General features: G+C 33.6%; 1 protein-coding gene across 1 annotated transcript in view; it reads right to left on the bottom strand.

Moving 5' to 3' along the window:
- The window catches only part of UPF2 (UPF2 regulator of nonsense mediated mRNA decay), a 96,309-nt gene that overhangs the window by 67,260 nt on the left and 6,204 nt on the right, over positions 1–22,845 (bottom strand). Inside the window, exons 3-8 of the mRNA XM_019972912.2 lie at positions 20,379–21,158; positions 10,712–10,872; positions 7,493–7,690; positions 6,879–7,028; positions 5,547–5,650; positions 2,935–3,020 (exon numbers count right to left, since the gene is read on the bottom strand). Of these exons, the coding sequence (XP_019828471.1) occupies positions 2,935–3,020; positions 5,547–5,650; positions 6,879–7,028; positions 7,493–7,690; positions 10,712–10,872; positions 20,379–21,158 (1,479 nt within the window). The remainder of the gene's footprint in view (positions 1–2,934; positions 3,021–5,546; positions 5,651–6,878; positions 7,029–7,492; positions 7,691–10,711; positions 10,873–20,378; positions 21,159–22,845) is intronic.

Genomic DNA, 22,845 nt, shown 5'->3' with positions numbered 1-22,845 from the left:
AGTGGCTCCTGTGTATAAAACAGGAAATATAAGAATGTTGGCATGCTCCTGCATACGCAGAAGAAATTTTGGAAGGATACACAGTAATCAAGACAGTGGCTTCCTACTGGGAGCAGAGCAGACGCGGAGACAAGGATAAGGACACTTTTTAGCACAAGGTTTTTCACGTAAGGGTTTTCAGTCCTATGAATGCATTCACTTATTTTTTAATAAAAATTTTAATTGCATATGACCAATATTAATTCATCAAATATTTTCAAGCACTTATGTGTACCAAACACTATACTTGATGTTGGGGATGTTCAAAATGAAAAGATCTGGTCCTCTTTTAAAGGCCCCATATTTTTAGTTTCATAGGAATACAGGCAGCAAACCAACATTGGGCTGTAACTAATACGCCTAATGTGATGTGCCAAATTCTTCATATGTGTGAAGACATTATGTTGAAAGTCTATAAAAGAACACCTATATATACATAAGAAAAATAAGGATGGTTGTTCAGAGAAGATAACTCTTATCCTAAGACTTCAAGATTAAGTCAGAGGTTTTCAGTAAATAAAAACAGGATATCCCAGACAGAGCAGAAAGCAGGGGCCTGGAAGTAGAGAGCAAAGGGTATCCAAGAAATCATTACAGATCAGGATTTTGCAAGACGAAGAATAGCTAGAATGAAGACTGAAGAAGTTGAAAAGGGGCTCGGTAAGAAAGGGCATTAAATACCACGTTACACAAGTTTATCACCTTCTGTCTGTGAGGCATTGTGCTCAGTGCTGAAAAAAAAGAAGTAAAACTGCCTCCCTCCTGCAACTTAGTCTAGACAACAATGTCCAGGGAAACCAAGAAAGAGGTTTCTGCAGTAGTCTGCTGTGTGACCTTTCCTGTCTCTGGCTCTGCACATAATGTTGCCTCTATCAGAAATGCTCTCGACATTTCCTCTCCTCATCCATTCCTCGCCTCGCTCATTCCTTTCTCAGGAATTGAATTAAATGACCCTTGTTCCAGGCAGCCTTCTCTGACTCCCGAGACTAAATCAATCAGTTCCTCTGTTATATACTCCAAAGCACGCTGGGATTCTTCTTGTCAACTGCTCTTAGAATTATCCTTCTTCCTCTCCAAACTGTAAGCTGCACGAATACAAGAGTTGAATCTGTCTTGTTCACTACTGTACCTCCAGCACTAATCACAGTATAGAGTAGATCCTTAGTGAATGAATAAATTTTAGAACATAATTTTAACCTTTCCTGATCACTCAAGCTGACTATAAAAAACCTAAATATTTTTATATTTCAGGTATGTAAGACCAAGTGGTCTCTTCCTCATGGCTCCAAAAGGCCATGCATTTTAAGTACTTATATCTTTTTCTCTCCTCTCAGACCATCAACTGTCACTTCCTACTACTTTCAAGTCTGTTTCTAGCAGATTCCAACTACTTCTAGTTTGCACCTAACTGCTGAGCTAAGCAGATAAATCCAATAACAAAGAATGTAACTGGCCTAAGACCAAGTAAGAGTGTTTATATAGATATAGATATAGATATAGATATAGATATAGATTTTCAGTCTTCTCCATGGACAGGGGAGTGGGATGGAATGGGGATAGGAGGAGACAAGATGATCTCTTATAAACAAACTACTTAATATCACTGCATAATTCTTTTGTTAAAAAAGCCTTTTATTTTGGCTAAATTTGCTTCATTCTATACTAGAAGTTCAGATAATTGTTACTACGTGTTTATTCATTCATATGAACAATTGAAAAGAAAACTATGCAAGAAAACATTCCATTGCAAAGGTAAAAAAGAACCAGTTTAAAAAAATGGTCCAAAATATTAAGGCAAAAACTATTTGAAATTCTGAGTTTGAAAGTAGAATGTGTCTGACAGTCAAAAACCTTATAAGTAACTGGCAGTATTATTTTTTCAGTTGTTCATGAAATAACGGTGTACCTTGCAACTGATGGCACCTCAGATTTGATGAAATGTAGCATATAATTTTACATAATAAAAGTAATTCATCTAAGATTTTCTCAATTGGATAATTCTCAACTACTACTCACTACATTAGCACATTCTATCTCCCTTGCCCCACTAAAATGAAAAACCAAATGCTCATATTAAGGCTGCTGACAGGGATAAAAACCAATATAAATGAAAAAAGTAGTGATTTGTTTCACAGAGAAATGTTACCAATGAGAGACCAACAAATGAACCAAATTAAAATTTTGCTTAAGAAATCTTTAGTGAAATCCCACAGAATCTTTCTGGGGGAAGTATCTATATTAGCTATGATGTATGTAATCATTTTAATAGTTAACAAAATCCTTTAATTATTCCCTGTTGAATAAACGGAAATAGATCTTCTCAAAGTTCCTAAAGTCAACAACCTATGACTTGCTATGGTCACCTCCTAAAACATGTGGGTGAAGTAGGGGCTTTAACTTAGTTTAAGAGAGCATTAGAATTCCCTATCAGCATTATGAAACGGAATACACTTCTTGAATTACTAGCAGCATAATCACCAATGTGAGCTTCAAGTCCAAACCAGCATAAACACCAAAAAAACCTTGAGAATTTTCATTTAAACACAACACGTAAGAACTAGATAAAATCAATTTACTCTGATCTTTCTACAAAACAAAAATTCTCCAAAAAAAAAAATATATACTATTTTTTCTCCTCAGAGGAGGTGTAAATAAATTGCTTCTAGCAATGATTAAGTTATTATTAAGTTCCTATTATTCTTAAAATAACAGGAAAGCATCAGAAGGAATATTAAATCAGGGAGAAGTTCGTTCTAGAAAATATGCTAACAACAATGATAATAACTTCCATTGACAAGGGATATTTTTAGAGAGATAATTATACAGGGGCTTAGCTCTTACAATCACTGCAGTGTAGAAACACTAAAAAATTACTCTCTTTCTTTTTAAACCTACCTTTGTCTGGGAACTATAAAGAGCGCCCGTACCAACTTCTTCCTATTTGCTTTCGTGTTCATGTTCATGCAAAAGTCCATCGCTGCCTAAAGGAGAAAAAGCAAACATTTTTCTTAAAAAAAAAAAAAAAAACTCAATTTAGCTACTAAAACAGCATGCTAAAATGGATTCCTAATAGTTCCTAAACAGTTCACAATGGTTTTAAGACACTAGTATTACAAGGATATTCCAAACTTTAACAATCATCAAGCTTAAGCTCCTCTTTCCTTATATATCTCAAAACATATTTCACAAACTTATTAACTACAACCTAGTGCTAAAAACAGAACTTCCAGTGGGTAGATTGAAGACCTATGGTGACACATTTGGCAAATAACTGCATGAAATGTGCAACCCATGCTTTTGATCTCACAGATCAATATTAGTATCAGGAAAGTTTTCTGATAGAAGTTACAAAGTAGCAAGAAGCCAGGAACCAAGAAAATTATTAATGCTAATAAGGATTAAAAAAGAATAAAGACAAACCAGGTAAGAGAGACAGATACAGATTATAACCAGAAAAATTTAAGAGTAAGTGCTTCAATACTAACTAAAATGGTTTACTGTTGACAATCAGATATAGTAACAAACTAAAGAAACCACATCATAAGGACTATAATTGTTATTTAATATAGCAATCCACTCTTTTACATTTTAATAACAAAAATGTGTTCAATATTTTATCAATGTATCTAAAATCTAATATAAGTGTAGAAGAAAAGCTAGGAGAAGTCTATGCTCTGGGAAACCACTAGAAAACAAAATTATGAGTAACTGGTATTTTTTAAATACAGGTATATATATTATTTAAATATTAAAGATTTTCAATATATAGTTTATGAAAACAACATTTAAGATATATTTTAAAAAGAAAATAACTATTATCAAATAACTCTACTGGTATCACCAGTATTTTCCTTCTACAGTTTCACATAATTATTTTATCATTAATTTCTCAAACTTTAGGTAGGATCAAATACAAAGATTCTCTGGTGGCTCAGAGGGTAAAGAGTCTGCCTGCAATGTGTGAGACTCAGGTTCGATCCCTGGGTTGGGAAGATCCTCTGGAGAAGGAAATGGCAACCCACTCCAGTATTCTTGCCTGGAGAATCCCCATGGACAGAGGAGCCTGGTTGGACACAACTGAGCAATTTCACTTTTCTTTCTTTCTACAAAGATTCTCTGATTTCCCTATAAAGGATGTCAACTCTTCAGCGACACACTCACTGAAAAACCTTCCATTTGCTAAAAACTTTTGATGAAATAAAACACAATTAATGTTGATTAGATTCAAACCCAGTAAAAGCACATTGAAAGTATTCACCAAGATTGAATTAGTTAAGAGTAAAACCAATTTAAACTTTTTCTTCTGCTTGTTAAGGGAGTATAATAAATTTTATTAAAATTATATTTTATAACATTAAAGCTTCTTACAGCTAATTAGAATAACAGCAGAAAAGCAGAAAGCACACTAAAATTCCTTCAAGTAATTCACCCACATGAAATACTAAAAAATTGTGGACTAGGATAATAAAAATCCCAAAGGTCATCCACTCAGAAAAAAGCTGGTTAACACTAGAAAATGTCACACACATACACACACAGACACACACACATACACACCTCTCAAGTCAACATTTTTTGAAAAAGAAAAAGAAAAAACAGAGAAAAACATTTAATGGCTAATAATGGACTATGTTTCAACGAAAATTAGGAAACTGGTAACTACTATCTACTGGCAGTAAATACTTTTAGTTGTTTTCCCTGAACTGAGAGGCTCATTTTGTTCATGTTAGAAAAACGACTGTTAAATACCCAAGTCTGAATAACCATGGTTCATCCCACAATTCTTTCAAGTAAAAATGGTACTCTATATAAAAAGTAGCAGTTTAGCTTGCAACTCAATCATACAAATGGCTTTTCTCAAGGCAACCTTGAGTCAGTAGACACATATCCTTCTTATTTTATCAAGTTAAAAGGAAGTGTACTCAGAGGTTGAAATGAAACAAAATCACTAATTTTTACAGATTCATCAAAGAGATGTTTAAATTAAAGCGACATTGTTTTTTAATCGCAAATGCACAGCAATGAAGACTACAATGGCTATTATTAGAGTCTGCTACCGATGCAGCTTGACTTCACGTTAAAATGCCAGGTTTACCCATCATCACTTTTGCAAATGTCAAAAATGGTGAAAAAGTGGGGGGAAAACTCCTAGTATTAGTATGAAAAGAGTTTTGACCTTACAGACGCCCTGAAAGTATCTAAAAAGACACTGGGAATCTACAGAGAGTACTTTAAGAATATCTGGTCTAAAAGAGTATTTTCCACACTGTGGCAATATGTGAAGGGGACAGGTGTCAAGCCCACAGGACTCTAGAGACAGTTCCACCCCCAAACACAGCATCTACAAATTGGCTCCAACTGTGTTCATTTTGAATTCCTATATTAGATTCCATTTGAAGAAATGGCTCATTCTACAGCCAAAACTGCAAAAACCACAGACATGCCTAATTTGAGCTATCTTAAAAGGTCTACATGCTTTGAGTAAAGTCACACAGAGGCACTCATACCTTGTCTATCAGATCACGGTTGACGCAGTTGGGTAACTGCTGGAGGAAAGCATCTACTATGAGCTTGAGATGAGATCCAGTGCTGGCTTCTTCATCCTCTTGTTCTAATATGAAATTGGGTTTTAAGTAGGTTTAGAAATATACATAGACAATGTAAGAATAAAAATCTTCAATAAGATGTTATCTGAGGCACAGATAATCTAAAGCACTTTTCTTATGAAAAATGAAGAACTTTTTCAGATATTACTCTTGAAAGAAAGGGTATCTTTAGAATCATAAGCCTAAATCACTAGTCTTTATCAACTATAAAAGGGCAAACTTTTACATGAGAAGTCGTAAGTTGCATGTAGTTTTAGAGAAGATCTACTATTTTTATCCGTTGAACACCCCTTTTCCCATGTCTTCAACTAACAGCATGATCACTGCTTCCCCTCAAAGGCAATCCATGGGATTCTGATGGGAAAGGGTGCTGCCCAAGCACAGATACCATTACTCCTCTGGCCACAGGCAAGCATGACACAGGACTAGCCAACTCCTCCAAAATGCTTATACACAGACAGTGGGAGAGAATCCCTCTTTTCCTCAGATGTCACTAGCTGGTTTGAGCCAAGGGCAGCCTTCAGCCATGCCTCCCTCCCTCCATGACATGGAGAACTAGAGAATCTGCAGCAGGAAACAATGAAGCCCACAGAGAGAAAGGCAACCCTGACAAAGGCATTCTTCTAATAAAGAACCCTAACTAATAAAGAAACCTGATAGAAGCAGTCAGGAAATAATGAACAGTGTGATATTTTTATTACTAAATACAAAACATTACTCAATAGTAAAGACAGATAAAAATGACAGATGAACTGATATACCAATTGTCTTTTTATCTCTCAACTTTCAAATGCATTTACGTTAAGATTGTAAAGATTATATCAGAAATAAAATACATTAAGGACAATGCTAAAAGCACTGAAGTGCAAGACATATCTATTTAGATCATCACTAAAGTTTGTAATCACATAATATGGGACATGTAGTGTTACTGTTCCAAATCAAATTCCAAAAAAGTGAGGGCCTAGAGACAACAGGAAAACAAGGAATTAAAGAGTAAAGACCCATATTCACAGGCAAAGAGCTTTGTGTATAAACACTAATCAAAGGTTAGGAATTCCCTGGCAATTCATTGGTTAGGACTCTGCATTCTCACTGCCAAGGGCCTGAGTTCAATCCCTGGTCAGGAAACTAACATCCCACACGTCGCACGGGATAGCCAAAAAATAAGTAAAACATTACATTAAAAAAAAAAACTAATCAAAAATTTAAATTTTTGGCAAAAATGTTTACCTTGCTCATCAAGAAGTTTCTTTGTAAGATCTTCAGCTTCATCTCCACCCTCTAGCTCCAATGTGTCATCATTAATTTCCAGGTTCTCCAACTCAAGTTCCAAATCGTCAGGACTTGATACCTCCTTATTATCCTTAGGTTCCTTTGTCTCTGTTTGAAATCAAAGAATCAGTATCTCTGAATTAAAAGTCATATTGAAATCCTGCTGCAAAAAATAAAGATTCACAAAATCTGCAACATTTTTCCTAGAATCTACATTTATATCTGGCAAATTTGATGTTTATATTCTTAAAAATACATTATGGTCATGGAGGACAAAAACCATAATTTCTTTGTGCATGACATCTGTTCAGTGAAGAAATGAATGGATGGGTGGACTGATGAATGGAGACATACAGGCCATGAGGATTTGTGGTAATGATGAAAAGAAAATAAATCTGATTAGATAAAGTGGACTCAAATTAATTAAGATGTCTATATTATTCTATCATTCATTTAATCTAGTAACTTAATGTTCATATAACAAAACTAGTAAGTAAAAAAAATTTTTTTACAAATATTTGAAACTAAAATTTATAGCACTTTAATATAAAAATTTGTCCTCCAGCATTTACCTTTGGAATCATCCTTGCTGGACTCTTTATTCTGACAACTTTTTTCATTATCTTTAAACAAGATGGCTGGAACAAAAGCTTTCAAATCAATGAGGTTCTCGTAAAAATTCCGAGCATCTTCATCTTCCCATATACCACCTTCTAAGTCATATTCTCCAGGTTTACCAGGTGTAAATATATCAATTCCAGGCCCATGCTCTACAGTAAAATAAATCACGGGGAATTAAAACCAATGAATCTTGAATGTTTCAATTAACAGATACTTCTTCAGTCAACAAGCACTCTTGATTATGCATGTAACCATCTTTACCAGAAAATCACAAATTCTGTTTTAAGTAAAGCTCTAAACCAGGACAGATCAAAGGAAAGTGCAGGATAAACATGCTTTTTTCTTGAAGTTTTAAGCAACTGATATGAGATTAAGTAGCTATTTGATATATTAGGCCCATCTTCACAAAGCTTAAAACCAACATAAGAAATACATAAGCCTGGCAATTCCTAAACATCTAGCTTGAAGTCCCACCTCCCCCATGAAGCATTTTTTTAATACTCCCAACACTCTGTATGATTTTATCTCAATTATGTTCGCAATTTTATGCGAACATAAAATATTTATGGTTTATGGTTTATCTTACCATAAACCCTTAAGAAGCATCCCTCCTTTTGGTATTAAACTTGGTATAAGACAGATTGCCATAAATGGTCAACTGATTAATAACTAGAAAGGAAGGGAAAGAATGATGAAGACATATATACACATTTCAGTAGAGAGTGGAAAACCATGCGTTTGTATACACACACAGGCTACATTTACATACAACTATAGATGCTTAAAATTCAGAACATTAAAAGTAATTTCCTACTTCGTGATCAAAAGACCATTCATGATTTTTATCTATTCTCACTGTACTTTTTTTTTTTTTTGTACTTCTCTCCAAACTAGAATTGTAAGAGAATGATCATACAGATTAAAAATAACCCTGAGAATAATTAGATTATTCATTAAAAGTCATTTAGGAAGAGCAGGACAAAAATAATAAAGTACTGGCTCCCTAACTCATTACTTATATGCCTTACAAAAAACGTATTTAAACACAGGACACTGAACCAATGTAAGAGAAAAGACTGATAAATTTAATTCCTTTTTAACAAAAATGTAAATAAAAACAGGGAATTTCCTGGTGATTCAGTGGTTAGGATTCCAAGCTTTCACTGACAAGGGCTCAGGTTCAACCCCTGGTTGGGGAAGTAAGATTCCATAAGCAACGCTGTGTGGCCAAAAAAAAAAAAAAAAAAAGAGCAAAGGACAAACTAGAAGCCAATACTGGCAATATTTATACAAAGGAATTAATATCCATAATATAAAGAGCTTCTGCAAATAAAGTCCAAAATCTAAATAGAAAAAAACGGATAAACCCTCTGAACACATAAGTCAAAGAGTATATCAAAAGATCCTAACCTCAGTACTAATCAGAATAATGCTAAATAAAACAAAGCATTTATCACTTTGACCCACTAGATTATGTTTAAAAGATTGATATCACCAAAGGAGAAAAATTACCAAAGGTATAGAGATCAATTAATCAATCAAATAAATGCAGAAGTGATATAAATGATATAATTAAGACATGGACATTAAAACAGTTATTACAACTATATTTCATATTTTCAATAAACTAGAAGATACTCTAAGCATGTTGGAGACCATGGAAAACATAACTAGCTTCTACATCTTTACATGAGAGTATCAGACACCAAAAAAGGAAAAAAGAGTGAACTGGAAGACACAGCAATAGAAACTAAGCAACAGAAACTAACCAATACCAAACAGGGCGGAAAAAAAATACTAAAGCACAGAGAAGACAACTTCAAACGTAGTGGTATTTGAATTCCTATAGAAGGGGGAAGAGGAATAGAATACATATTTGAAGAAATAAGGTCAAGATTTGCTAAATTTGATAATTATAAACCCAGACCCAAGAAGCCCAACAAATCCCAAGCACAAGAAACATGAAGTAAACCACAGAAAGCAATTATCATAATTAAGTTCTTTAAACTCAGTGATGATAATATTTTAAAACAACCAGAAAAAAAAATACACATTTAAAAAGAACAAAGACACGAATGATAGCAGCTTTCTCGCTGGAAACAATGAAAGAAGACAGTGGAACAACATCTTTAAATACTGAAAGAAAAAAAAAAGCCTCACCCTTAAATTCTGTACCAAGTGAAAATATCTTTATAAAATGATGGCAGAATTTTGTTAATTTTGTTGCACAGTATTTACATTTATACTGTAGTAGGTAGTATAAGTAATCTACAGATGATTTAAAGTATATGGGAAGATGTGTGCAGGTTATATGCAAATACTAAGCCATTTTAAATGAGGGACTCAAGCATCTTCAGAGGTCCTGGAACCAGCTCCCTGAAGATACCAAAGGACTATAAATGTTTTCACAGTATACAATGAATATTTTCTTATTGAGGATGTAAAATACAAAATACTTTCCTGTATTATAAACGGATACTTTACAAATACTTCACTCTTAAGATTTTAAGTCAATAGGATTTTCAGATAGTTTTAAAATTAATAATGTATTAACATTTATCAACTTACTTCTCAAGTAGTTGGTATAATATAATATGGCAATGTATTAGGAGCCCTACCAAAAAGGAAGTTTAGAACACCTTTGCAATAATATGAGAAATAACTCATTGTACAAAATGGTAAGTTTATCTTATAAAACTGCAAGGTTTTATAAAGAAAACTGCAAGTAACAATTTATGATAATACATGATTCAAAACAACTAAATTAAAAATAAAAATAAACATAGAAATATTAGTATCCCAAAGGTCCAATCCACCTTATTACCTACCTGAGAAATACAGTAAATCTTTATATAGTCCCAAACACAGTTTAAGACAACCCCTGTTAGATACAATCTAAGAATATCTATTATAAAAGAATCTAAAGAAACCCATCATATCATTATAAGTTATCATTATAAGGCTTCACTGCTCTAAGCACAAAGACTTTTCCATTCAGAGAAGCATTTTAAGTAGATTTAGGTTTTTATTAGGTCTTAATACTTCATTAAAAAAAACTTTAAAGGCATTTCAAAACATCTAATTTCAATAATATACATCTGAGAAGACTAGATAGACGTCATTAATGCTTACTAAAAAAAAAAAAATCACAGTGTTTAAGGATATCTTACCTTCTGGTGTTGGTTTATCTTGAGGAAGATCTGGCATATTTTCATCCAAAAGGTCTGCTAAGGATTGAGAATTTGCCAGTAGCTTTTGATAAGACATAGCAAATTCTTCATACTGTTTATGTCTATCTTCACTTAACTCCCCTTTAGAATGTAGAATACGCCTATAAACAAATGATGAAATAATCTTGACAATCTTATCAAAACAGATGTGATCATCTATTATTATACTGGGAATTGTCTGATTTTATCAAACAAGCTTATTAGCATAACCTTCTTTAATAACCTATGTTCAATACTTAACACTTTCAAGATGTTATCTGAAAATCAAAACTTACATCATCAAATTCACCTAAACAAATTAATCTTTTAAGCAATTAAAATTTAACACTGGTTCTTCAGAAAATATGAAGTATGATTAACAAGTATGCTGCAGAAACACAAAATTTAACAGTATGCCACTAATCAATTTTTAGTATTTTGTTACAGTCATATACCCCAGACATACAAGTTGGTTTTCAAAAACAGGTTAGAGACTCAGTACCTTTAACCTTTCACAATGATTTGATTCAAGATTATCTTGAAAAAGCCTGCATCTTCCCTACAGTGAATTCTCAATTTACTATGCAAGCACTCTTTATTTAGTCATTTAACAAATATCACTGGAGCAACCCACTTAATCAAGGCCAGGCCACTCTGAGGAGCAGAGGACACAAGTATTCTTCCACTTTGCAACAATTCACTAATAAACCGCCCACAGTTATTAACAGAAATGTAAAACTAATGAAAAATTTTCAGTTGTACAGTCGAGTAAAAAGTTTACTATATTAGCTTAGATGGTTGAAATGTCTACAGCTGGACTCAATTTTTCTACAACTAAATATGTAGTAGTGTAAGACATGAAATTTATAAACCTTATTACAAATACAATTTCAAAAAGTCAATTATAAACTGTAAATTAAGTCACTTTCAAAAGTAATACATAAAAGTATTTTTATTCCTTGTTTTGAGTTTTCTTCTGAACAGAGAAGAAAATGAGTTAGATGGATTTTTTTTGTGTTGTCATATTCTGAAAAGTTATAGAAAATGAAGTTTTCATGAAGAAAAATCCTTGCCTACACTTACTTATCTCTGTTTATTTGGCACATTTCTAAACTTTCCCATCTTCCCCCATTCTCATCAACAGGAACTTTTGTTTCAATGCTACAATATTTAAAATATTAACATTTTCTATTTTTAGGAATATCAGGTCCCATTTACAAATACAAGATAGATCAATATAAAAAACAACTACAATTCATTACATTCAATCCTTTTTTCCCCAACATCTGGCCTAGTCGGATCTAAACTGAGAATTTTTCACTCATTTTCTTATTATTTAAATACACACTAGACAATATCATTTTACAAACAGATTAGTAAAATGCCAAGACAGTTAATCATAATAATCCAGGCTAAACAGTATTCCTCTAATAACACTGTCATTAAAGAACAATTTTTCTCTTCAAATATTTATCAGACTTTCCTTTCATTAAGCTTTATGAATTTTTTTTAAATTAAAGCAAAAACCCAAGCATTTAAAAATATTCAAGCCATGAAAAATGACTTACATTACTTCAAATGAGCTTGGTAGAACTTTTAATTAGAAGTCACATCATTTTTCAAGTTAAAAAAGCCATTAAAATTAAATGATTTGAATAAATAATACTCAAAAGCAGGGTACTCTAAAATGTTCTACAATTATTGGGAGAAATATTAATAAAAACTTTAAAAAAGTTTATTTAGAAGCAAATTATGTTTTTTGGGATATAAGTTCCAAGGAATTTCAAAACCTCTAATGACAACTAAGATTCAAAATTATTTCAGTGCTTAAAAAAAAATTGAAAAATATCTCAAAATACCATAATGTGGAACTTTACTTCTCTAATAATTTGGCATTCTGATCATTTGAAGAAAACACATCCAGTTTAGGTTATACAATATTCACTAAAGATTTATGACATACAAGCTGTACCAAGGTAGTGCCTATTTTATCAAAACAGAAAGTGAACACTTTTCCCCATATCAACCTCACTTTGAAACTTTTGCCTGGACTTTGCAGTCAATTAAATGGCTGAATTCTATGAGGTGTCCCAATGCGTGCATTCAATTTCTATCCAGTCCTCGCACGCGCGCGTGTGTGTGTATGCACATGCATGCACACAATCACGTCTCTCTGCAACTCCATGGACCGTAGCCTGCCCAGCTCCTCTGTCCACAGAATTTTCCAGGCAAGAATACTGAAGTGGGTTGCCATTTCCTTCTCCAGGGGATCTTCCCAAGCCAGGGATGGAACCCACATCTCTTGCGTCTCCTGCACTGGCAGAGGGATTCTCTTCCAGTCCTCCTGCAACCAGTTAAAACTCTGAAGCTTCGGAGATACTCCTCGCTCTCCTCAAAACCTCAATTCCATGATTAAACTTTTAATAGTACTAATTTACTTAACTACTTAACTCATACATGTTTAGGTTACTATCTAATAGGAACAGTCCTAGAGAGCAGGCGGCTTAGATTTTGGTTGATTTTCTAATAGAACCTTACACTGTACAGTCAGAAAGCAGTATAGGACAACAACGAAAAGGCATTAGAAGAGATGCGTTATATACAAACCATACATAGTCATATGCATTTTCCTTGACCATTTATTTAAAATATATTTCCTTAATATCTAATTCCACAGCATGTAGTAAGACTACAGACTTCAAGCAGAGAACGAAGCCATCGCAGGTGCCTGAAAATTCAAAATTCCTCGTCATTTAGAAGTTCTAATGAAATTTAAATGAAACAATTTCTAATGAATGTACTATATAAGACAGTTCTTGTAAGTTCATGAAGTCCACAGGAAAAGTTTTTCAGTTGAATTAAATTTTAGAAGGCCTGTATGAGGGATTTACACATACACAGCACATATGACCAGAGTACATGTTCTGTACATCAGTGCAAATCTCACCAAAATTTCTTATGTGAATTCCAATTCCATGGGAATATAACACTAAGCAAAATCAAGCTGAAAATATGGTTCATCGTGTATCATTTTAATTACAATCTCTTCAGAAGCACATCTATTATAGAAAGTTGCACTTAAAACTATTCTTTTGAGGCTGTCATAAATCAGAGGTCAGCAAACTTTCTGCAAAGGGACAAATAATAATTTTAAGCTTTGCAGACCATATGGTCTTTGCTGCAAACACTCAAGTCTGATGGCATAGCACAAAAGCAGTGCAGACAATATGTAAACAAATGAGTGTGACTATGTTCCAATAAAACTTTATTTATGGACACTGAAATTTGAACATCATGTAATTACTAATCTGGCCTGAAAGCCATAGTTTGCCAATCCTTGTCGTAACTGGAGATAACCAAGTACCACTGTTAAATATATTATAAACAAGTTCATTCCCTCTCCTGGTTCCTTTGCATGATAGGGAGGAACTGGTACTATTTTAAAGATATGAAAAGCAAGCAATGAATACAAAATTAATTCCAAGTCTTATTCGCTGTAAAAAAAAAAAAAGAAGGTAGACGTCTTGCACCTAAAATATGAGATATCACTATTGGGGAGCACCTCTAAGGTACATCAATCCTTGATTTCTGGAGTGTTTTTTATATTATATTTAACAGTAATTTAATATTATAAATCTGACTATCTCAAATAGTCCATTCTGGAATCAAGCAATATATCTCATAAGGAAAGCCACATATGCCTCAAAAAATTTTATTGAGACATGCATTTTTTTCCATTTTTAAAATTTTTATTGTTATTGCCTGGCCTTCATGCTACTATTTTGTACAGTGTTTATTCTGTTGCTTTATAATGTTTTTAAAAATGAATTTTTAAAAATAAGCTATGAAAGTTTAAGAAGTTTAACATACACATTTTGAGAATCATAAAAAGGCACAAAGAGATATTCTCATTTGAAAAACCTTCTGAAGAACTGAGCAGGCAATATACTATTAACAGTGAACTAACATTGATTCTTACAATGTGCCAGATACTGTTATTAAACGCCTTTACACACATACATTCACATATGCATCATTCACATGATGATCAGAGACACAGTGCTGCTGTCATCCCACTTTACAGAAGAGAAAGCCAAAGCACAGAGATGTGAGGTAACTTGCCCAAAGTTACAGAGTAAATGACAAATCTAAAACTTGAATCCAAGCAGTCTGGCTCCAAAGTTCATTCTCTTAACTCCTGGATTACAATGCCTCTCAGATTATCCACTTGATATCATATATTGAATTAGGATGTCTCTCAAATGCATATATCAAAGGCAAGTCTTCCCAAACCAAGGTGCTGGTTTTATATTCTCTTTTGGGTCCTTCTTTCATTTGGATTTGACTTTAGAAGTTCTGAGTAGCTAATGGGTTTATTAGATACCTTAAACAAAATGCAGTTGAAGATGAGTACTATGGAAGATGTGAAAAATAAAGAATGAAGAGATAGGAAAGAAACTGATTCTGTCATTTGCTATCAAAGTCACACTGGGCAAGGTCTTTAATAACTAAATCTGAACTATCACCTTCAAAATACAGGTATTTCTTTGAAGGGTACTGTGAGGATCAACTGAGATCATATACCTGATGCACTATATCAAAGTAAAACAGTATTTTCATGAGAAAAAAAAAAAAGCCAGTGTCCACTGTAACAAAGTCAAGAACTTAAAATTTGAAGTATTAGTTTAATCTTCTATCAGCCAAATTAAAAGAGAAAAAAAAATCTTGAATACAGAAAATCTATTTTAGCTTTGTCCTTAACCACTCATGTAAAATAACAAAGAACACATGGCCGAATCTTGACAAAATAACCATGAAGCAGACCCATGAAAACCACTAGGTTTCACTTTTCATCTTCTTTACTACTCTGTCAAATTCTCACGAGAACTTGAATTTTCTTGTGGTTTCATTTTAGACTCTGGTTATGAATGTTGAACAATCTTACATGAAGAGAGTAGAGCAATAGTTAAGCATAACTGTCCCCAGAGATTTATTAATCAGCTAATATCAAAGGCACTGACTCAGAATTAGAAAATATCTAGGAGGTAACAATTTTGAAGTTGGTTATGAATGTTGTATAATCTTATATGAAGAGCATAGAGCAACTATTAAGCATAACTGTACCCAGTGATTAATCAACTATATCAACGTCACTGACTCAATCAGAAAATATCTAGGAGGTAACAATTTTGAAACACTTATAAAATTGCTAAAGTCTCTGTAAATATAACGCACAGTGATATATAACATTTTAATAGTGCTTAATACTTGCTGTTCAGTCGCTAAGTCATGCCCGACTCTTTGCGACCCCCTGGACTTCATTTAATAAACAATCTTCCTGTAAAGGCAAGGTACAACTTAACCGGAAAGAATATGAAAGGTAAAAGCAACACCACTGAATGTCAGGTTAATGTGTTTTCAGGTTTCAACACTGTTAAAGTAATGCCTCATGAATTTGCATTAATAAAAGAAACCTCTCTGGTTACATTAACATGGGAAAAAGCCTACATTCTACCTACATTTTTTTCCTTCCCAAACTTTAAATCAAATCATTTACTGCTGTTGAACTGAGCATGCAATCATGAAGGTCATAATTCACAAGTACTGAAAAGAGAAATGTGCCCTCATTCCTACCAATAAAGGAGAAAAAAAAAGAAATTAAGACACTTCAGAATTATTGAAGTATTCTGACTTAATATCTGAATTCATGATTTCACTATACTGTAAGAAATTAACTGTTACATAATTAAGTTATATCTAATAAAATTAAATCATTTATTCAACCAATTTTTATTAAATGCCAAAAAAATACTAGGTTATATTATCTCAATGAGAATAAAATCTCAAAGTACAAAGCATTTTGTGTATAAAGTAAGAGCACTGAAAATAATAAAAAATAACACTTGGCAAGAAGTAAAACTATTAATTCTAGACTGGAAAATACTATTAGATGATATTTTAAATGTGCAAATATTAATTTTAACTCTTCAAATCAATTACTTAACCAAAATGCATTTAAAAATAAGATTTTGTACTTAACAAGTACAAAAAGCTTATAAATTCACATTTACTAGAATTCACCCAACCCCAGGATCAATTTCATTGCTGACCAGCAACTGTAAATCCTCAGGGGCTTGTAACTAATACATATCAGCATAGCTAACAGCAGAAAAGAACAGCTGAGACTCAACAGGTCTCATTCAGTTATGCCTTCACTCATCCATTACAGTGTTTTTAAGAAAACATGAGAGATTTTATTACTCTATTTTTTTAATTGGTTAAATAGATTTTTAAGTATAGACTTCAATAAGTACAGACTAACACTTCACAACCCCTAAGCACCATGCCATCTCCCAAGTTAACCAGAATGCCCAAGAGCATTTACAATCCATAGATTGAAAACACAGGGTATTTCACTTTTTTTAAAACCATCATTAAAGACAGTGAATAAAGGCTTAAAGTAGTTTAACTACATGAGTCTTAAATACTCACTAGCTTGGCACCTACATTTCTAGCATTATCATGCCTAAGAGAAACCTTACTGAGAAAAATGACCATCTGTGATTTATTCCTATGATAAGAGAAAAACTTAAAAACATCTACTGGATAATGACTGGCAGAAAGAAACTTCTGGAAACTGGACATTTTATAACATACCCTTTTAGAAGTAAGGAGACTAACATTAGGCCAAGTAGGGACTCTGCATTAATCCAATTCCTCGTGTCTTTCCTCAGTCAGGCACTTCAATCCTCACTTACAAAGGTTCTTCAAATTGAAGCTATCCTAAGGCATGAGTGACTTACTAAGCCATATGCCAATTGTTTTCTACACTGTGATTAAGATTCTCACATCCCCCAAATAATTACATATAATTGGACAGTTCCTGTGATAAAATAACTGCTCCCAGGGTAAGGTCAATTTACATTTAGTAAATAGCCTCCTCTAATAACCAACCATAGGTCAATAGCTCTGTATTAACATGAGTAAGTTTCTAGGAAAAGGCCACGAAGCTGTGGTCTCAACACTGTATCCTGGTTCAACATTTTCTTCTGTGACTTTCATCATGAACAAAAATAGGTCTGCTTATCTAATCTAAATGTGACCAGTGGATAAGTATAATTAACAATATATACATCATTGAGAATTCCCTGGCAGGCCAGCGGTTAGGACTCAGTGCTTTCAATGCCATGGGCCACTATTTCAATCTCTGGTCAGAGAACTAAGATGCCAGAAGCCATGTGGCATGGGAAAAAAAAAAAAAATCCACACACACACACACCATCAATTATCATTAGGCTAACATAATATGCCAAAAGTACCTAAAGTTTAAGAGTTAAGTCTGTATCAGGAATAAAAAATTATGTCTCCAGTTCAAAGTGAAGAACTGACTCAGTAGCATGCCATTTGAGAAATGTCTTTAGGTATAACAAAAAGTCAAAAGACTGCAGCTATAAAAACTGTAGGCCATAGGCAGATAAGAAGGCATCAAAAACAAACATCCAAAGTGACTGAAAATCAGGCAGCAAATTGAGAGAACCAGAGATACTCAGCCTGGAGAAGATCAAAGGGAAACACCTTGGCAGTCTGCAAATATTTTGAGACATCATGGTGTAAAAGAAGAGACATGTCCCATGCCAATCAATGCTTCTCAAACTATCTGTCGTAAAGGAATAATTTTCTTTCCAATCACTGCACAGCTATAAAATATAATGACAATATCATGGCAATGAAAAATTGCTATCAAAATGTCTAATGAAATGTCTCAGTTTCTCTACTTAATTCACTGGCAACAGGTAAACAGTTCATGGAACCCCACTCTGAGTAGCTTTATTCTGTCTATACCAGAAAAAATGAGTAAATCAAAGGGAACCATTTTATGAGGAGTTAAATTTCAGCCCAAATTCCCAGCAAACAGGCTAGGAATAGGTGTGTCCAACAGTGCAATGGCTCAGGGCACTAAGCTCAAGAAGTTTTCAGAATAATTTATGTCAGATAATCTGTAAAATGGATTTCATTTTGCATTGGAAGGATGACTAGATTAAATCATTATAGACTCTGCCCTAAAAGCTTCTGTGAGGCCAATCAAAAACACAAAATGTAGAAAGGATACATGTATATGTATGGCTGAGTCTCTTTGCTGTCCACCTGAAACTATCAAAACACTGTTAATCGGCTGTACTCCAACACAAAATACAAAGTTTAATTAAAAAAAAAAACCTTAGAAAGTAGCCAAAAAAAAAATCAAAGCATACTTTCAAAATCACCTGGGACGTTATTAGGTAAAACATATGTGAAAAGGAAAAAGACTGTAAAAATGACTATGTAAATTGTAACTAAGAAAGCTAATACATGTGAAAATTATTAATAGAGGACCACTACTTTATTAACCCATTACTGGCTACAGAAGTACATTCTGAAGTTGCCTCTTCAAAGTTTAAAACAGTCCTCACTATTCAAAAGCAAAAAATGAGGATTGTTTTAAGAAACATTAAGGAGCACCACTGCCATCTTAAATTCTCACCTGAGTGAGCTTCGGCCACCACAGATTTATCCATATAGCCTCTGCTGTGATCTTATCCCTTACCTAAGTGAACAACTGGCATACACTATTGCAGTCTTTTGTGGCTAAGTTAAGCACCTTCTAGAAGTAACTACATAAACCAGTCCTCCCCAACTACAGGCTTATAAGAGTAAGTGTTCTCCCCACACAGGAACTTTAAAATAGGTGCAAAGTATTCAGCCAAAGGCTACCGCTTGTGACTTCTTTCTGTACACCTTCAGCCCGGCCCCACATACACACCTCCATACTTACCTAATATCCACCAACTACATCAACTTCTAGCCTTTTGATGCCTTCTAGGAGAAGGCAATGGCAACCCACTCCAGTGTTCTTGCCTGGAGAATCCCAGGACGGGGGAGCCTGGTAGGCTGCCGTCTATGGGGTCGCACAGAGTCGGACACGACTGAAGTGACTTAGCAGCAGCAGGTGCAGATGATAGAGAGTAGTCTACAGGATCTTGTAACAATCAAGGGTGGCCTAAATCAGGGATCTTCACCACAGGCTTTAGAATTTTGAAAGGATGTCCCCAGGAGAAAGACTCCTGTAAATGCACTTTACATATTTGCATTTAAAGAATTTTTTCACAGCTACTTTGGTATACTGTTTTCCAAATTTCTGATCTAAAATATCACTAATGAATGACTTATTCTCTTGAAAAGAGCGAGTATCAATGGTGACATCAATAAAACTAAAATACAAAAGTAAACCTGCTATAGAAAAGAAACAGTGAAACACACACAAAAATAATAGCAGATAAGTTAAAGTGATAGAAAAAGAAAACTTATCCCTCAACATTAAGATTTTTAAATCACAGTAAAAATCCACAATGTAAAAATCATCATATACTTGCCAAATTTCTATTAAATCAGAAACAAAATCTATCAAAGACTCACATTTAAACATGAGTACTTAGACTGTTATCACCCTGTGAAATTTTCCTGGAATGTTAAGAAATCACCTGTAATAAACCCTTTTCCACAAGTTCTTTCAGTGGCGTGAAGACTTTACATTTTTTAAAGTATGAGCTCCAAAATAAATTTTCAATTCTGAGAAACGTTTGAAAATCACCTGTTTTGTCTCTCAGTATTCTGTAGCTCCCTGTGGTCCCTTTTCAGATGTTTGGTCAAAGACGTAAAGTATTCTTTTAAAAGATTCTGGAAAGGTTGCTGTTTCTCTGGACTAATTATCTCACTAGGAGGAAAACTCAAATTAAACTTCTCTGCAGCACTCTTTACTTTCCTTGGTACAAGTCCAGCAATATCATCTCCACAATGTCGACAAAAACTAATCACCACAGAAACATGAGTATGGGATTCCCGATCAGCATTAATAATATTTTTTAGCTGTTCATAGATTAAGGAAAGACCTTCCTTGTCAGTGAAAATCCCAACTATTGTCAATTCTGCAATGAAACGCAAATCAGTTCTTAACTTGGTAATGTTAGGTGTTTTCTCTTCTTTCCTGGCTTCAAAATGTTTTTTCCAAACCTGAAGAAGTGATGGGGCAAAGTCGGCATAGCGCTGGTGAAAGAGCGAGCATAAGTGCACAGCACAATTCACGTCAGATATTTTTAGCTTTGCTTCCACAATAGAAGCGACAGCCTCTGCAATGTATTTGCTTAAATTTAGGCCATTAAAATCATGGGACAAGGAGTCTCTCTGTTGTTCTGTAATAGTTTTTAGTTTCTTGACAAAAGCGGTATTTTTCTTCAAACTTGAGTCTAGTCGGCTAAAGAAATTTTCCTCTGGTCGGTTGTCTGGAGCATTTTGGTTTTTGCTACGAAGTTCTTTCCTCAACTGATGTCGTTCCCAAGCTTCCTGATGAAGCTGAAGGGATTCCTCTTTCTCTCTATATAAAAAACAAACAAGTAAGTAAGATACCTTGTATATTTTGAAGCATAACTGATGAATCCCATAAGAGTGAAAGCCAATGAAAAATTAGAAAAGCAAAAAAAAAAAGAAAAATTTGAAAAGCAACAGAATCCAAGAGGAACAAAAAATGCAAAAGGCCCTTTCATCACTTTAAAGACACCTGATTAATGACCAGATAATGAGAACTCATTCTACTGATAACACCAAAAGTGGCAGAGTGGAGCAATTTTTAATAACTAGATTAAAAATCATTCTGGCAACTGGCAAGCTAAATGAATATAACTTTTTACTTGTCAATTGTAACCCAATAAAGCTGAAAAATATAAATGGATAAAACAGGATTCTTAATACAAAAAAACAAAGTAATATGTTTGGGAAAATATAAAACCTAAACCAAATAAAAGCACTGGGGAAACAGGGAAAAAATTCCACAAAAAAATAAAGAACAAAATTACAAAAGAATATATTAAAATGCTTTGAGTTAGGTACCATTTTCCATACTTTAGCATTAAATAAGCCGTTCTTAATAAAAGTACCTTTCTTAATAAAAGTTTAGGCCTTAAAATTCAAGTATAATTAAAAGCTCATTTAGGAACCAGAAAAACTATAGGATAAAAGCACTTTAATAAAAGGTTAGCAGACTCAGTTTATCCTGAGAAGATTTAAAATCAAATCTGCTTATGTTTCCACTAGAAAGATGGGACATGTTTAAACTGCAGAAGTAGTAAAATAACTCAGGCAGGAGTGGGAGAATGAGGACAATCTGAGGTTTCTGAGACACCAAAATATATAACTTTAAAATATAAATTTCTAACAAAACAGATTTTCATCTTTCTAAGATAACCATCCCTGAGTTACTCTATAACTCTACAATTTTTCCACTAATAGCTACAATATGCTAACAAAGAGTTACATCTATCACTGAGAACAGGGACATGAATCCCTTGAAGCCTCCCAGCCACACAAAAACAAAATCAGCAGTGAGAGTGCTCGTTAAGAGAGTATAACTCATTACTGCCATGCATTCAACAACTCAATTACCATCTTTACTAAAAATACTTTAATATATAATGAATATATACACACACAATGAAAACATTTATACTTACCTATTTATATATTTACAGGTGAATAATATGATGCTTTAGAATACTCAAGAAAAAAAAAGGGGTAATTGCAGATGCTGGGTAGATGGGAAGGGATACTAATTTATTCCATTCTATCTTTTACATGCTTGAATTGTTCCAAATAAAAAGTTGGCATTGTGGTTACTATTGTTTTTTTTAAGCTCTTTGTATCAGAAGGGTGAGAGAACAAAAGTTACAGTGAAATGAAATATCCTTCCAATTATTTTAAGTAAAATAGAAAATAAGCAAGAAATTCTCAAGAATCATAGTTCTGAATATTCCAAAACTATTGCTTTTCAGACCTAAGACTCCAGTTCCTCATTAAAAATAGTTACTGAAGAACTTTGGTAAGTAGGTAACCGAGCTGTTCAAGAGATTCATAAAAATTCATATTTGCAAACAGCTTTTTAAATTACATATACAAAGGGAAGAGCCCATGCACTACTGGATTAGGTCTCATGCACTGTTCATCAACTGTCATTTCTGCTACATCCTGGTAGTCTTCCTAAGAGGACTACCTCGTTTTTCACCAGTTCA

This window comes from Bos indicus, chromosome 13, assembly GCF_029378745.1.
Source record: "Bos indicus isolate NIAB-ARS_2022 breed Sahiwal x Tharparkar chromosome 13, NIAB-ARS_B.indTharparkar_mat_pri_1.0, whole genome shotgun sequence".
Classification (NCBI taxonomy): domain Eukaryota; kingdom Metazoa; phylum Chordata; class Mammalia; order Artiodactyla; family Bovidae; genus Bos; species Bos indicus.
This window is presented reverse-complemented; position numbering and strand designations above follow the sequence as displayed.